Genomic DNA, 17,339 nt, shown 5'->3' with positions numbered 1-17,339 from the left:
CTTTCTTCCTTCCTTCCTTCCTTCCTTTCTTATTTTAGCCTGTACAACTTGACTGGATGTTTTTTCAACAGAAGAGGTCCTTCCTAAAGACTAGCTACTCTTCATCAAATGGCAGTTGGATGAGGTACTCATTAAACTACTAACTAAATTGTAATCAAAGGGAGGAGAGACAGAATCAACTGACAGATTGATGAAATGAATGTCATCCAGCACAAGGAAAATATTATATGCTATTATAAGTATTATTTGACGTGATGAACATGAATGAACAGCCAGGTTGACTCGTCTGCAAGGCCAGTTCCCTTCATCTTTAATTATGGCTAAGTTAGGAAATTTCTCTACACCTGTTTTCTTTTGTTTTGAAATTATTCTGCCACGGGAAGTAAATGTTACCTTATAAAGAAGTATAAGGAGTTTATGAAACTTAATATATACCATATATAGAGATGAATTCAGCACAAAGGCTATTCACAATCAGAAGTTAGAGCACAGGGATTAAACAGGAACTCCCTAGAGCCTAGGAATGTAAGAATAACCAACAGAAGACTTTATCTCCCAAGTTTGCATACATCATGCAATGATCTTTCTGGTGATTTGTGCACACCACTCTTCTGATAACACTTTTCATAAAGGAAGAGGAGATAGTGACTCCTTGGAGATATAACTCATCTTAAATTGTTAGACAGACATTAGGCTTGGGAGCCCTTGGAGCTTTGGATAAACTCTTACCACATAATGGGTTTTTTGACTCCACCTCTGGGTTTCCAGAAGACCATTGCTCATGAAAACAGATTCATTTGAGAGTATGCTAAGGATATGGGAGGAATAATTATCTCCTTAATGAGATAATGTACTTTTCCTTCCACAAAGCCCTTTCCAGGATGGAACAGCTCACCGAGCTTCTATCATGCTGCACTGCTGAGTCTGCCTGCTTTTCTTTTTCATCTTTTTTTTAAAAATATTTTTTATTACATATTTTCCTCATTTACATTTCCAATGCTATCCCAAAAGTCCCCCATACCCTCCCCCCCACTCCCCTACCCACCCATTCCCACTTTTTGGCCCTGGCGTTCCCCTGTACTGGGGCATATAAAGTTTGCAAGTCCAATGGGCCTCTCTTTCCGGTGATGGCCGACTAGGCCATCTTTTGATACATATGCAGCTAGAGTCAAGAGCTCCAGGGTACTGGTTAGTTCATAATGTTGTTGCACCTACAGGGATGCAGATCTCTTTAGCTCCTTGGGTATTTTCTCTAGCTCCTCCACTGGGGGCCCTGTGATCCATCCAATAGCTGACTGTGAGCTTCCACCTATGTGTTTGCTAGGCCCCAGCATAGTCTCACTAGAGACTGCTATATCAGGGTCCTATCTCTCTTTTATTTTAGATACTGGCCAAAATATCTAAGCATGGTTGCCTGTCACTAGGGCTTTTGTCTGAGGCTTCCTTTCCTTTTGGCAGTCCAGCTGCTTGCTCATGTCTATTGCTGCACAGGTATATAATGAAAGTTAAATGAATTAAAGGAAAGGTCATAATCTAGTAAGATTGCTAGCCAAGAAGAAGAAGAAGAAGAAGAAGAAGAAGAAGAAGAAGAAGAAGAAGAAGAAGAAGAAGAAGAAGAAGAAGAAGAAGAATCTTCTCCCTGTTTCCTTTTCCCCTTTTCTCCCCATTCCCTTTCCTCCTCTCTCTCCACATGCTCATGGCCGGCCTCTACTCTCTCTGCCTTTCTCTGCCTCTACTGCACTCTTAACTTCCCTCCCCATGCCCTGAATAAACTCTATTCTATACTCAAAACACAAAAAACAAAAAACAAACCAAAACAAAACAACCAACCCCCCCAAAAAAGCCTCTATTTCTCACCCAGCACATAGAATGGGCATGTGAGAGGTACTCAGATGTGGTCATTTGCAAACCTGGAGGAGTGTCCTAGTAAAAATGAAGTAATAGTTTTTGGAATTGTGAGAAAATAAATTTCTTTTGTTTAGGTCATCTATTCTAGGGTATTTTGTTACAGCTTCCCAAGTTCAGACAGTCCAAGTCACACAGGGAGAAAGAAGAGGCCTATACATGTGTACACAGTTTTGCTTGAGTCACACTCACCATTAGCAGTCTGTCTCCTACTTGCAACCTTCCATCTTTCTGTGCAGCTCCACCATCTATAATTTTTGTTACATAGATGCTGTTGTCTCCAGGAATGTGCTGGTTCCCCACCCCTCCAGCAATACTGAAGCCTAAACCTGGAGGAGAGGAACAGAAAACAAAAACCAAATACAATTAGCGATATGTAAACAACTGACAAGTATTTAGTATGTTATATTCTTAATAAATGACAGCAAGGATTCTACTGAAATCAATGCTGCTCTTTAAATATTTAAAGGGCTTACTGATTTTTGCTAAAGAAGCTAAGATTTTTTTTTGGCAATTATATGTGAATTTTAGTTTTGTCCTAATTGATGACTGGGCACCAACCATTACTATTTCCAGCTAATGAGTTTATGGTGGAAGAAGGATACAGTAAAGGATACAGCTTTTATCCCCTTCAAGGTGAGAGATGTATATTTATGTCAAGAGTCTCAAGAATATTAAATAAGACACCTTCACTTCTCCTTTTATAATGAATGGCAAAAATATAAGATCACTTTAAACCTGGACTCTTACATTTTAAGCAATGAGTTTTACTCTGGTTTGCAAAAACACTTAGTTTTACTTAACTATGGAAAGATACAGCAAGGGCAAAATGACTACTGACTATAAAGTAATTGTAAGGAAATGATTGATAGTCTCTTTGTGAATATGATTGATAACATATTCAGTAAGATGCTTATAGTATATATAAAAATAACATTCAAGTTACTAAAAATTTCAGAAAAAGAATAATTGAAGCCCATTGGAATTAAAGACAGAGGTTTGTGTTTCTTGACTTAAACATACATATACACACACAGACACACAAACACATTAACTACGTGATAAAGTTGTCATAATATTTCTGATGCTTTATATGATAATGAAAAATGCTTTTATAACCATAAACTATATTTCATTATGCTTTTGATTACTAATATAGAGTAAATTAAATATATTCTCTGAAGACAATATAAACAAGGGCAAAATGACAACTTAGTGAATTATAAAGTTACAACATGGAATTATATTAAAAATGCAGTGGTTTTGTTAAATAAACTATAATAGTTGTTAAAATAATGGAAACTGGTCCCAAATTGATAGGGAAATTGAAAAAGTGTTATCTAATTTTCTACTGAGGTGAATAATTACTCTTTATTGATGCTTTACACCCCCCACATTGAACCACGAATACATTTCTCTTCCTAGGACTTAAAACAATGGCCAAAGAATAAATAAAATGTCTATAAGCTAGCTTTTCCTATGAACTTTAAAACACATAATTAGCTCAGGTTGTCCAAAACTGTAAATTCACTGGCTTTCTGAGTATAAGAATATTTTAAAAATATACCTTCAACACTCGCATTTTCACATGAAATCTACCGCAGTTGTAGCATAACAGAGGTCATTCCAAATGCAGAAAAGGAAAATGTTAAACACGTATCTAAGAGCTCTGATTTACATCCACTAGACCAGCAATAAATGCCAAAGACAATCTTGGTTCCTAGGAGCTATGGAACACGTTACCACCATAAAGAAGATTAAGTCCCACAAAACGAATAACTATAGAGTTGACATTTGAAGTTGAAGACTCTACAAAGACCATGAAATCAAGCTGAACACTGTGGACATAAATGCATCAGCTGAAAACTGTTTCCTCACCCTCCTCCTCCTCCTCCTCCTTTTTTTTTGAGATTAGGTTTATGTACTTCTTGTATTTAATGGCCTATTCAAGGTGAAGTCAGATGCTTGTAGAGCACACACCTCTGAGAGCCAGAGAATGTTTCTGACGGCTCCCAGTGAGACATTTCTCACATTTTGATATATGAATACATTTTAAACCAACCCTCACTGAATAATTTTCAAATATTTTCAGGTAGTATTCCTTTTATGATTTTGGCACTTCCAGACAGGGTTTTACTGTTTTATACAGGCTGTCCTTAAACTCATGATCTTCCTGCCTCAGCGTCCTGGGAAGTGAAGACATAGGTATGCAAATCATGCCTAGACATATTCCGGTTATTCAGTTCAGTACGGTATATAGTGTGAAACTCTGCCTATGTAAAGAAAACCAGTTTATTACACATAAAAATCCATACCTGTTTTAAGATTCAATGTACATGCATCCATCCATGCATGCATCCATCCATGCATGCATCCATGCATGCATCCATGCATGCATCCATCCACGCATCCATCCATCCACACATTCATTCATACCACCAACATCTCCTAAATAAATTCTATGGGTTTCTTAATTTGAGACAAGAAATTTGTGTTATATGTAGCACAGGACAGCCCCAAACTCTTTATGATGCCAATGCTGGACAGGTTCCTGGCCTTTCACTCTCTAATTTCCAAGTGCTAGGATTATGAGCATAAATGACCATGCACATTTATTCTATGTATTTTTTTTAGCCAATTTCTGCCTATTTTGACCAAGACAGTTATCCTGTTCTATTTAACATGGCTACAATGGAAATAAACTGGCTAGAGTATTCCTTTAAGGCATTATTCAAATATAAATTTCTCTATAAGTCCAAATCCGATTTTTCTATTAAATAATGTTCTTAACTGTGCAATCCATTGGTTAGAGTTGATTATCAAGTTGATACAATCTAGAATCACCTTGAAAGAGAGTTAAAATAGGAAACTGTCTGGATCAGTTTTGCCTTTGGCTATATCTGTGGGGCAATATCTTGATTATGTTAATTGATGTAGAAAGGCCCAGTCTAAAGGTGAGCAGTATTCTTTGGGATTGGAACCCGATTCTATACAAGGAAAGAAGGTGAGTTAAGCATAGCATTAATTCATTGTTTTCTGCTCTTGAATAAAATATAATGTAACCAGCTACTTCAAGTTTCTACCACCTTGATTTGCCTGCAATGATGGACTTCAACATGGTGGATAAGCCTTTCTCCCCTTAGGTGCTTTTGTTGGGGAGCTTTATCACAGTAATAGGGAAAGGAATGAACATATATACCCCTTTACCATGCTCTACTTTCTGTTTTCTTGTAGCATTTATTACCTTGTAATAAGTTACCTTTTACATTTGTGATATAGGTTCTGTCTGTAGTCAAGACTGGTCTGGAATTCTTGAGCACATGAGATTTTCCTAACATGGCCTTCGAAAAGATGAGATTATCAGATATTCATATATATATATATATATATATATATATATATATATATATATATANTGTGTGTGTGTGTGTGTGTATGGTGAAAATTCAAGCTCTACAATGACATGAATTTTTGTTTTATATTGTGTAAGCAGAGAAAAGTTGGACAGGGAAGTTTCAGTGCAAGTATATTCTCAGTGAGTGAAAGAACAAATGAATGTGAAAGGAGAAAGAGAGACACAGGTATCTTAAAAACAAAACAAAACAAAATAACCTCCCTCTAAAGGGAAGATTGATGACTGTGAATTAGTGAGGGGTAGAACACTGAGCAGTCAGTGGATCCAGTGACTATGTGAGGCAAACCTCTGTCTTAGGAGAACTCCAATCAGCTTTCTACCACCAGTCTTCTCAGGGTTTATGCTATTTGTAAGCAGGGAAAAGGCAGCAGCAGAGGCAGCATATTATCCCAACTTCTTTATCTAACAACTGTGGAAATGCCTTTCTCAAATGTTTTCATCTGAAATAAAAGGATAGACACTCTATATCCTAGAGAGATTGACACATAATAGATACTGGATAAATACAATCCCCTGCTTTCATTGAGCCCCTTCAGCTGTTGAGAAAATCAGACACTTCAAATACTTTTGACCGGAGGGGTATGATGTGGCAGCGGTGTTGAGAGAAGTGTGGCTTTTTAAAGGGTCTTGAAAATGATCAACAAAGGATCAACATTTCAGCTTCATCTTAGCTTGAAGGAGAATTCATAAAAGAGAATTCACCTTTGACCCCAAGTCTCCCTCTGGATTCCAGACAAACTGAATGATAGCACCAATAAAACCCAGGTTTCCTGAACCTGGCATAGAAGCAACATCCCTAGGACAGTATGTTTCTGCAGTATGATGAACTACATCGACCAAGGCAGTATAATAGAATTGTATATATTTCAGTCAACAATGCCAAAAATCACTGGTTTTAGGATAAAAGCTCTCATTGGCTACTGTTTTTTTTAAAAAGCCTTCATGATAAGAACATAACTCTAGAACATGAAAGGAGTCAATTAAATGAAAACTAAATTGAAACTAAAATGAAAACTAAATATTCATATTAGCTGGCTTCACAGAAAGCTAATACAGAAAACCCTACTTAATCAAATCACAAAAGTAGGTAAAATTAACATATTTCTGGGCTCCCATAAAGAATAAAGAAATGACAACTCAAACGGCTAATTCCCTAAGTAGTTAAAACTATTTTTGGGAAATGTGGATGTGCCCTTAGAATTTTAGGATTCCACTTATTATGTAAAGCTGCTTCACTCCAGAGTTTTTTGTTTTTGTTTTTGTTTTAATGTATTCCTGAATTTACTTTATCACACATGTCAGCATAGAAGATGCAGGGACTGGGAAGCAACACACGAAGTTTACTAATATCTTTAATTGACCTGTTCCAATACAGAGTGTCTTCCTCACTGTATAAATAGAGAAGCCAGTGAGTGCATCACAGTTCAGGCTCTCAGCAGTTGTCTCCCCCCACGGAGGGGGAGGTGTTGGTGAGAGGTGGGGGCTGGAGCTGAAGTCTTGGCAGCATAGATTGATACTGTGCTTGGGAAGCTCAGAATAAAATGAAATACTTAAAAATGTCATATGATCACAATGTGTCCATGCTTTCCTTGTGGGTGTAAAGAAAGCACTGAGCCTTGCGGTAGCTGAGCACCATTCAATAACTTGCTTCAACATCGTTTTATGTGATTTTACTGGGACATCCCTTGAGGGCTCCTCCAAACAATTTGATATTATTAAACAGCTTGGTTCTGTCACAGCTTACTTAGGATCTGCCACCGAGGGTGTTTACTGCTTTATAGAGAACACTATTGATATTCTGCACGTTCTGTGTATGTTTTTATTGAAGGAGCAACAGTGAATTGGCCCTGAACTCTGGCTGGCCTGTCTTAGAACACACCTACCCTCAAGGGCAACTTAATATTTGAATGTACACACAAGCCAGTTAAAAAGAAAGAACAGAAAAGAAATGCGACTCATGTGCCTGCTCAGTACTGATAACAGACCGTTTGACATCTCTTTACATTTAGGAAAAAAAACTGCTTAAAATAACCAATGATGTGCCTTTTATTTTTATTTGTGAGATGAATGAATCCCTTTGGTAACGGTGGATCTTTGTAATTAAAAGTCAAAACCAATTTACTTATTCTTTGGATTTTTTTCCCTAGATTCAAAAGACAAAGTTTTGGAATGGAAAAAGTGGCCCTTTGAAAACTCTCTGCAGAGCTCAGTATGCCTTACAGGGTCTTACAGCTGAAGACTGCCCCCACCCCAGTACCTATTTCATGAGATTCACAGAAACTTTTGATATATCACTTTCACGTCTGCTGTTTTCTCTGACTCAAAGGAGCATGTGCACCCTGTTTTCTAAACCTGTATTTGTCCTCGTAGGAAATTGCCTGGTCTTCCTTTATCTCCTCATCTGGAATTGGCTATTTTTTCCTATCTAAAAAGATATTTTCTTGAACTCATAACAGGCTTTCTTGTCAGAGCAGATGCTTGTGAACAATGATTGACATATAGTCCCTAACCTCATTGACCAGACTAAAAATCTCCCCAGTCTCATTCTCCTCATTTCATATGGCACAGTTTATGTCCATGGCATCATCATGGTATGAACCACTTCTGTCAAAAGCCCCCAACATCTGCCAGTGTGGTTGTTTAGAGCCAGTTTCATCATGGAGACAAATTAAGGCGAGTTTAGTCTGGATAGATTTTATGCCTTAATCCTGAGAAAATCAGGAAATATAGGCACCAAAATATACAGGAAGAATTCAAGCGATGATGGAAGTTGATATTGGATAAATAGACTTATAAACCAAGGTATACTAAAGATTTTCAATGATCTTAAGAGTTGGGAAGACTTGAACACCCTTCCACTCAGGATCTTCAGAAAAGAATCAAACCGTTGTCACCTTCACATAAGATCTATAGCCTCATGGCCTGTCTGAGAATATATCTGGGTTGTTCTAAACCATTCACCTTGTAGTGCTTTGTTGTGGCAGGCTTAGAAAATGACTATAACTTCTGGTCTCCAGGGGCTGAGTGGTACTATTTATTATATACAGATCTTTCTTTTTAAATGACAGTCTTATGAATACACTACCATATGCAAGTTGTTTTAATGTTCCCTCCTCCTGTAGTGGTGTAGTTGTATAAATTATAAACGAGTTCCATCGGTGAGCAGCTCAGTCAATTACCCTGAGTTTTCACACACAGGTCCTGTAAACTTGATATTCCTTTGAATTTATTATATTGCCTAGAACACTGCTGATGTAGCTGACACTCCTATCTTTAAATCAGTGGTCCTCAACCTTCCTAATACTGTGACACTTTAACACAGTTCCTCATGTTGTGGTGTCCACCAACCATAAAATTATTTCATTCTACTTCATAACTGTAATTTTGTTACTGTTATGAATCATAATGTTACTATCTGATATGCAGGGTTTTGACCCACAGGTTGAGAATTGCTGTATAACATTATCACTTTAATTTCTCTGACTGCATTTCTGTTTTCTTTGATGGCTTACCTTGCATATGTGTCTTATGTGTGTGTCAATGCCTCTGTGCCTGCCCATGTGTGCACAAGGAGTCCAGAGGAGGACACCAGGTATCTCTGTCTATGACTTTCTGCTTTATTCTCTTACAGACAATTTTCCTGAACTTGAAGCTTGGTTATATTTGCTCTGTTACTGATACAGTAACTAACAGTCAACCTGTGACAAATGAAGGAACCCAGAAGGTTAAAATCTCGACCTGATCAGAAGTAAAAGAAGAAAAGATGCCAAAGATAAACGTGAGGACTCTAGGCATAACGGCAGGACAATAAAGACCAGCACATCTTCAGTTTATTTGACAACAAGAAAAAACAATCATTAACCAAGAATAAGGAAATTAATGATGTCAGAGAACTGAAGAAAGTTTTGGAAAATTTTAAGTAGTTGCCCAAAAAGCCTGCAGTTCATTAGAAAAACACACCACATTTGCACAAAAGGATCTGTAATGATTATCCAATTAAGGCTTAAAGACAGATAAATTAATTAGAACATTAGTGTAGCTTTTTGAAGATTCTTCAAAACTTCTTAGTAGCTCAGAAAATAAAAGAATCTCACAAATTGGTCTCTTATGTGCGCTGCTATCCTCCCTCCCGCCCACCTATCAATAAATTACATGATCCCAAAGAACAGAGGTTGCATGATACACACTACTGAGCACAGTGTTGAGCACCTAATGATTGTTGTGGGCCAAGTCTACTAAATCATTCAGTGAGCAAATAGGCACATGACATACATAGGCTTTAAGATATCTAACATTCCACATTAGCAGAGATACATATATTTTAGTTCATTTTTTAGACTAAAAACCTTAGGATAGGTTATAGTAAAGTACTTTCAACATATCAACTATTATGGTAAGTATTATCAGAATTCATGAAAACCATGTTAACATTCTCCCTAAAAGAACACAGGGAATTATCAAGGCTAGACAATTTAGCTATTTACTCACTCAAAGAACTATCACTGACCAGTTTTGTGAATGTTATAAGTCAAACAGCCTGCTCAGACCACAGGAATGCTCTGGGGGCTTGGGACAGTTTGATACTTCTCCTACAGATATGTTCTCCTAGTGGTTCAGTCTATTTTATCATACCTTAAGTGGAATATTCTCTAATGTTATAAAATTAAGTATAACCTCAGTAATAAGCCACCCCTCTACCTGCCATCACAGAAGAATGGATTTTCTGGGTTAACATTACCCGCCATTTGCAAACCAAGCATTACACATAACAATTGATATCTAAATACTTTACAAACTGACTTCAAGGTATCAAGATACCTTGCACACAAAGTAATAAAAATAACATCTTATCACAAAGCTATAAAGCTATATTTTTATATGTTAAAATTGGAGGAGTATTTTCCGGTTGCCGTGGAAACCAAGCCAAAACACCTGAAAGTACTTAGGTGCGTCATGGTATATTTCCATATACAAAGGCAAAGCTTCGTTCAGTAATATCTCGTTTACAAGCCCTTCCTAATCTCCATAACCTCAAATTAAACATACTCTGCACTGACCACATATACTGCTTTCTATGTCTTCTTCCTTTTGGGTTGTATTTCAGTTTGGATGTGTTGCTGGAACTTAAGCCCAGAGCTATGTGCTTGCTATATAAAGACTAAAAGACATGTTAGAGATGCTGTAGTGACTGAGGCTCCCTTAGGAGGTTTTGTGGGGCAAAGCTAAGATCTTTAGTAACAGCAACTGCAATCAGTTATCTTTGCCTTCTCACAAACACTGTGAATGAAAAGTCCTGGTATCAAACCCTTTCATCTGTGTAGTGTATCTCACACAAAGATTCAAAGAAAGGTTAATTGTACACTCTAACCAAGTTAGTTGGCTCTTCAAAAATAATCTGTGACATAATTGAAGATATTTAATGAATATTTGAAGTCTCAATAGGTTTGTATTCAGATCCGTAGGATGGTTTAATTAAATTAGGTAGGAAGACTATGTAGATGGTAAAAAGGTTAAAGGTACAAACCATGATTAGTCCTAGCATTCAAGACCACATAGTACTTTTAGCTTTCTAAGCATTAGGTATTTCAGGAGAATATAGGATGCTACAAGATACTTCCTAAAATCATGATGACAACTATGATAATTTACGAAAAAGTACCACAAATTTTAGATGCCACTGTACAAAGAGTATTCATTACCTTTTCCTTCCTTTTCAAGATTATGATGAATTGAATGTGATAATTATTCTTTATAACTCCTACTCATTTATAGTTGTATAAGGCTTAGGTAAAGATGAAATATTAGCATATAAAATGAATTGCCAGATGTAAAGTCATATCTAACCATTGTCAAGTTATATATCAGCTCATATTTTATTTCTCAGACTATCTTAAATACTACTGTATATTTTTACAACACATTTATTTCAACAGAGAAAAGAGATGTATTATACAGCTGAGTTCCAGTCTCTGTCATTCTGTCACCTTCTCAATGACTCCCCTCCAGTGACTCTACATTCCATAAGTCATGGGTTCTTTAGCTTGTGAAGAGTCTCTGTAAGAATTCTGTTTGCATAGCAGATGAAATATAATTAACAGTAGCTATACATCTAGAACTGCATCAGCTTTGACAAGGATTAAGCTTGGTTCCAAGTATACGGAAACTGAATAATTCTCAACAATTGACATAATTAGCTTGAATGTTTTTGAAGAAGTAGGTTCCGTAATTTTCGGATGTACAGCTATTTAGATGGCTGTTGGCAGATGGATATTCAATCAGGATTTGGTTTAGTCAGTGCTCCAGAACATTCCTCACTTTCTAAAGGCCTTTCAAGGACTTTTAATAAATATATTGGAGAAAAACAGAGAGAAAGACACACCATAATACTATTAGTAAATCAGGCAGTCAAGCTCAGAGACTGGAGAGGGTAACAAGAAAAATACAACTGAAATTTATGAATTAATACAGATTGTAAAATTAAATTTGTTAATCTAAGTAAGGACAAATAAAAGAGTAACTAAGACCCAGGAGGAGTGGGGACACATTGGAATAAGAGACTCTAGGGTGATCTAGCTATGGTTAAGGAGCATCACTGTTTTGAAGGAACTGCATGTACCACCCTGTCTTCATCTGCCATTCTTTTGCTTATTGCTTAGAGTGATAGCAAGCAGAAGCCTTTACACTTCTGCTTTATGCACTTCATTTAGAAACATTAATCTCAATATATATTTGCTCACTCAATAAGTAAGCAAAGTAGGATCTGTAGACTAAGTCATAAGCTACGTTATTAATTTCTTATTGAGCACGTTATCTTAAAATATTTGCAACTCTTTCATTTTCACGTGTGGTGTTGGAGATTGAATCCAGATCCTTGCACACACTGGTGAGATACTCCACCACTGAGCCATACCCCCAGCTGAAAGTCCTTCTCATCTTTTTGTCTTTTCTATAGTGTTTTATTTCATAGTAGTAGAAAATGCAATATACCCTTTTAGTCTTAATTTAGGGCTTTTGGATTATAACATGAATGCCAGATTAGGAACGTTAAGAGAACCCTCTTCCACTGAGATTCTGAGTGCTGTGTCAATTTGCATAATGATGATCTTTTTGTTTTATTTCAATCTCTATGACTAACCCTGTTAGGATATTTGCACAGTAAGCTGCAAAGACAAACTAAACCCAAACGAGTTCCATACCTATGGGCTTTTCCTAGCTGTGAAATCATAGAGGAATATCCAAAAGCCAATGAAAACAGTCTAATTTCTCATTCCAAACCAAGTCTGTTAAGCATTTTTATTGTTTGGACATTGTGATTTTATTTCCCTTCTTCAAGTTTGGGGTTCTAGAATTTGAAAGGTAATTTAGGGGAAAAAGCGAAGCTGCTTTCTCCCACTCTTGTCAGCCATGAGCCTCTCTCCCGACATCAGTGGAGAGCAGGAAACGTAGAGGATCCCTGGGTGAGCCAGTGAACTGTGCAGTCCAGCTAGATATTGCAAGTGAAGTTTTTAAAGGCTATTCCCATTAGAAAATGAATCTTATATATGATAAAAGTTGTAAGACACAATATAAATGCCCATATTTATTACTTACTACATGTCAAGGAAAAGATGAGTGTATTTTATTTATTATGACTTATTTCCTATCATTAAAAAAAAAGGCCAGCATTATAATAAATTGCGGATAAGAACACAAAGAAAAAAGGCGTTAAGTAGCTGTCTCAACATCAGAACTGCAAGGATCTCTGGGCTGAAAGGTGAATCTAAAACTGTCAGCAGTGAAGGGTTTGCTGCTGACTACTTTGTCCTGTGTATTGTATCCTAGTCTAAAAAAAACTCTTAAAATGATTCAGCTAATACACAGAATTCTAAAAATAGGAGTAAAAGAAGCCCCCAAGAATACTCAAGTGAGGGCTAGAAAAACACAAAGTTTTTGAGGGCACCCAATTCTTTCCTTTTGCATATTAAATTTTATTCTTTATAAACATTACACCCAGATCCCTACCTCCTCTCTTTCTAGTCCCCTTACTCCTGTCTCTGCTATATCCACATTTCCTCGGTTTCTCTTCGGAGGCATGCGGGGACAGGGGTCGGGGGCAGAGGAAGTGAGGGAGAGCCTCCCAGGGATATCAACTGAACGTGGGGTCCCAAGTGCAGGCAGAGTCAGAGATCCTCCTCCACGCCCTCTGTTAGGGGTCCCACAAGAACAACAAATTACACAACCATTGCATATACAGAGAGGACCTAGCTCAGACCAATAAATAGTCTGTAATTTTTGTTGCCATCTCTCTGAGCGCTTATGATCCTTGCTTAGTTGATTCTCTGGGTTGTAAAAAACAACAACAACTCCCCCAAACAAACAAACAAACAAACAAACAAACAAAACAAAACAAAACTAAAAACCAAACCAAACAAGCCAAAACCTCTAATGTATCCTGTACTAGATTTTTTAGCTATAACAAAACTGATCATCTGGTCCTTTAAATTATATAATCAAATAATTTGATTTTTCCAAGGGACTTAGCATTCATTTAATTCCACCGACAGAGCTATCAGGTTCTATTTCTCTTTGTAAGTTGAATCCTTACGTCTCAGTAACTGATCCTGAGATGCTCAGAATCTAGGCTGTAAGATTAAAAAAAAATAACTAACTGCAAGATAAAATTCCTGTAGGAACAGGACATCAGAGTGCCCACTCAATACTATTATATTGATACTGCAGTTAACAGGAAAGTGCCTCCTTTAATTTCATTACTACCCATAGTAGGCACCTCATCATTTCACCCTAGAACTTGCTGAAATAACTAAAATGCATCATTAAGGGGTGCTAATGTTTATGGGGAAAAGCTTCATAATATTCATCACACAAAACGGAGTTGTACATTTACCAGTAGTTTTGTTTACCTACCATAGGATTACATGCTTAACACCATTTTAACCTTAGACATTCATTTCTTTTCGTGCCTGTTGCTTTAAACAGGTATTTGATTAAACAGTCATTTGATTAAACAGTTATTATATGATTTGATAAAATATTAATGGGAAAGAGTCGTTCTTTGAAGACACTTGTTAAAATAGAGCATTTAAAACTATGCCAAATTAATGTGCACAAGCTAAAAATAAAAGATTGGAGAGAGATTACAAAGTTTATAAGTGAGTATTTTATTCCTCTAACATCTTTGATTTGGGGTACATTATGTTCATATGGTAGAGACCTCTAAAATGGGGATTATTTAAAGATAAATTGTGCAATTTAATATAATTTTTTTACTTCTAAATAAAATTGTTTAAGTAGTCATTTAAATAACTGACTTTATTTCTTCAGGTTTTGGCTGATTATAAAGGAATTTACACTGACTGCAAACTGTGTGCCAGGAATCATTGGGAGAGCTGTTCTTGCATAGTTTTCTTTCATCTTTGGACCAACTATTGTACAAATTGAATCGATTAGGAGACTTAGAGATGGGCAGACCCACATTATCACAGCTGATAAGTGGGGAAGACAGAGCTTCAATTGAAAAATACACAAAAGATTGGTGCTGTTTTTCTTCCACAATTCAATGTAAACCAACTGTAGTTCTTGAAAAAGAAAACCTAACATTGAAAACCTAACACAGGATTCTTTTTTAAAGTGGTATTAAGGTGAGTAAGCCCAAGATCTGCACAATATGTCTCCAATTGAAAATCTTTCTCATTTTGGAAGCTCTCCTTCTCTTTGCATCTATAGATTATGTATATATGTATATAAAGATTTATATATATTGAATAATTTCACACACACACATATATATATATATATGCACATATATATGTATATTTATATCTCCAAGAACTATTCCCAAGATAATCACTTTACATCATTTCTTGTTTACATATTATTCAATATTGTGTCTTTAATCCACTTAATCTTTCATCTGTCTACCTATTAAATAAATATGTCAACCCACATTCTTCCAATTCAGTACATATTAAATTTGTTGCATAAAAAGTTCATAAGCAGAGTCAATAAGCTTAATTTATCCACATATAATTTTAATTGACCACCAAATATATGGAACAGGTACGAAAGAGAGTGGTTGGTAGGCATGAAACTCTGCTAACATGTAACAGATTTAACACTGTCAATGTCAGGAGCTAAGACTTTTATAAAGTAACCTTTTCTTATTGTCATTAGACAAGTGTGATTTTCATCCTCATTTTGTCAATAAGTAAATGCAGGGGCACAAGGCATCAGAGAAATATTTCCATGATCATTCACAATAAATTTAATAGAGCCAGACCTTTATAATATTGCTTGCTTTTAGGACTCCTCACCATTTTATGCATAAGTAATCTAAGTGTAATGTGTATAGTTTTAATTACTGTACTGTGGTGCTTAAATAAGAAAATAACAGAATACATAGACCAGACTTTGAGAATATTTAAGAAGGCACTCCCCGATAGAAGTTCTCTTTTCTATTGTATTCTGAAGGAAGATCAGCATTTAATCCAGTTTGGGTATTAGAGTCCAAGAAACAAAGACTGCCTCACAAAAAGGAAACTTGCATATGTGTAAAAGCTAAAGGGAAATAAAACCAGAACAGGGCACTGGAGGGGAATACCTTCACTTTTTAGCAGGGTAGAGAACTATTACCCTAAAGTGGGAGGGGCTGGAGGAAGAGTAGGCACTAGATTTTACAGAGGCATTTTAAAAGTATATTAGTAAGAATAGCCTTCACAAGTAATAATTCATTTGATTAATGCCTCACTTTAATAAAACACCATCCAATAGCAATTTCACAGGGGATAATAAACAAAAATAATGACAAAAAATAATTAACATATTTTAAAATCCTGTCACATATATAAACAGTCACAATTGACAAGCCATTTTTTTTTTTAATGCTTTTAAGTCAACCTTTGCTTACATTTTTACTTTCTAGTTATTACTTTCAGGTCAAACTTCGGAAAAGTATGTCACAACTGTGTACTTCAAAGGAGAGCTTCTAGCATTGTGCTGGGGAAGCAAAGTTCTTGCTGCTGTGTTAGCTCCGTGTATCTAGCTAGCTAACTCCTTTTGAATAATGTCCATGGGATAATAGCCGTAACCCTGGTGGCCTAGAATAACACGAAGACTGCATTTTCCTACCAGAGAGCAACTCTTTAAATCATCCTCCACATCCTGGGAACAAAAACTCCGATTAATTCACCATCCTTAGCCCTTAAGAGCAGGACACTGATAATAAAGTGCAAATACTACTCACAATTGTAAAGATAACATTTAAATAGTGTTCTTCTCTAGTCCTAGGTGCCATTGTTTATCAGTCTAGGCACTGCAGCTTTTAAAAAATCTTTAACCCCTTTACATATGTCAATTTGCTGGTCTCTGGCCTCCTGTTATAGAGAAGCCAGCATCTAAAGGTTCTGTATGTAAGAAGTATGTTTCCTTTCATTACTTGCATTCCTTGGTGTTGTTTGTGGTGTCTGCGTATCTCTGTGATCTGATGTAGTAGTTTTCTTTATATGTATTTATCCTGGGAGTTTAATGAGTCTCTTAGATCTCTGTCCTAATTACTTTTATTTTTTTAAAGACAGGATTTTAGTATGAAGCCTAGGTTGACCCCAAAGTCCCAGTCTTTCTGCCTGAGCCCCATTAGTGCTAGGATTCTACTCATGCACTATTATATTTGGCACATTTGTGATTTTTAACTTTGAGAAAACTTTGGCCAGTGCTTTTTCTTCACTTACTAGTATTCTTTTCTCTTGGGAATCTGTAGTAAAATATGTTAAATTAATTGGAATTATCTTATCAGTTATTAAACCTTGTTCATGTTTCTTTTATCTTTTTGTTCTTTTACTCTAAATATTATTAACAGAGATAATACTACAATTAGTTTCATTTTTTTCTGGTAGATAAGAAGCCAACTTGTTATTTTGAAAGTTGAGCAATAGGAAGAAGTGATCCCTTTTACATTTCTCATTTTAAACCAGTTACTATAACTCAATAAAAATAAATAACTTTCTAAAATTACTATAAATAATTG

At 36.1% G+C, this 17,339-nt stretch overlaps 1 protein-coding gene across 6 annotated transcripts in view; it reads right to left on the bottom strand.

Annotated features, from left to right (window-relative positions):
• The window catches only part of Dlg2 (discs large MAGUK scaffold protein 2), a 1,891,758-nt gene that overhangs the window by 471,017 nt on the left and 1,403,402 nt on the right, over positions 1-17,339 (bottom strand). For all 6 annotated transcript variants that reach the window (XM_029479404.1, XM_021169155.2, XM_021169152.2 and 3 more), the window contains one exon: positions 2,098-2,234. In XM_029479404.1, the coding sequence (XP_029335264.1) occupies positions 2,098-2,234 (137 nt within the window). The remainder of the gene's footprint in view (positions 1-2,097; positions 2,235-17,339) is intronic.

This window comes from Mus caroli, chromosome 7 (genome assembly GCF_900094665.2).
Source record: "Mus caroli chromosome 7, CAROLI_EIJ_v1.1, whole genome shotgun sequence".
Lineage (NCBI taxonomy): Eukaryota > Metazoa > Chordata > Mammalia > Rodentia > Muridae > Mus > Mus caroli.
Note: the sequence above shows the minus strand (reverse complement) of the source record. Positions and strands in the feature narration are given on the sequence as shown.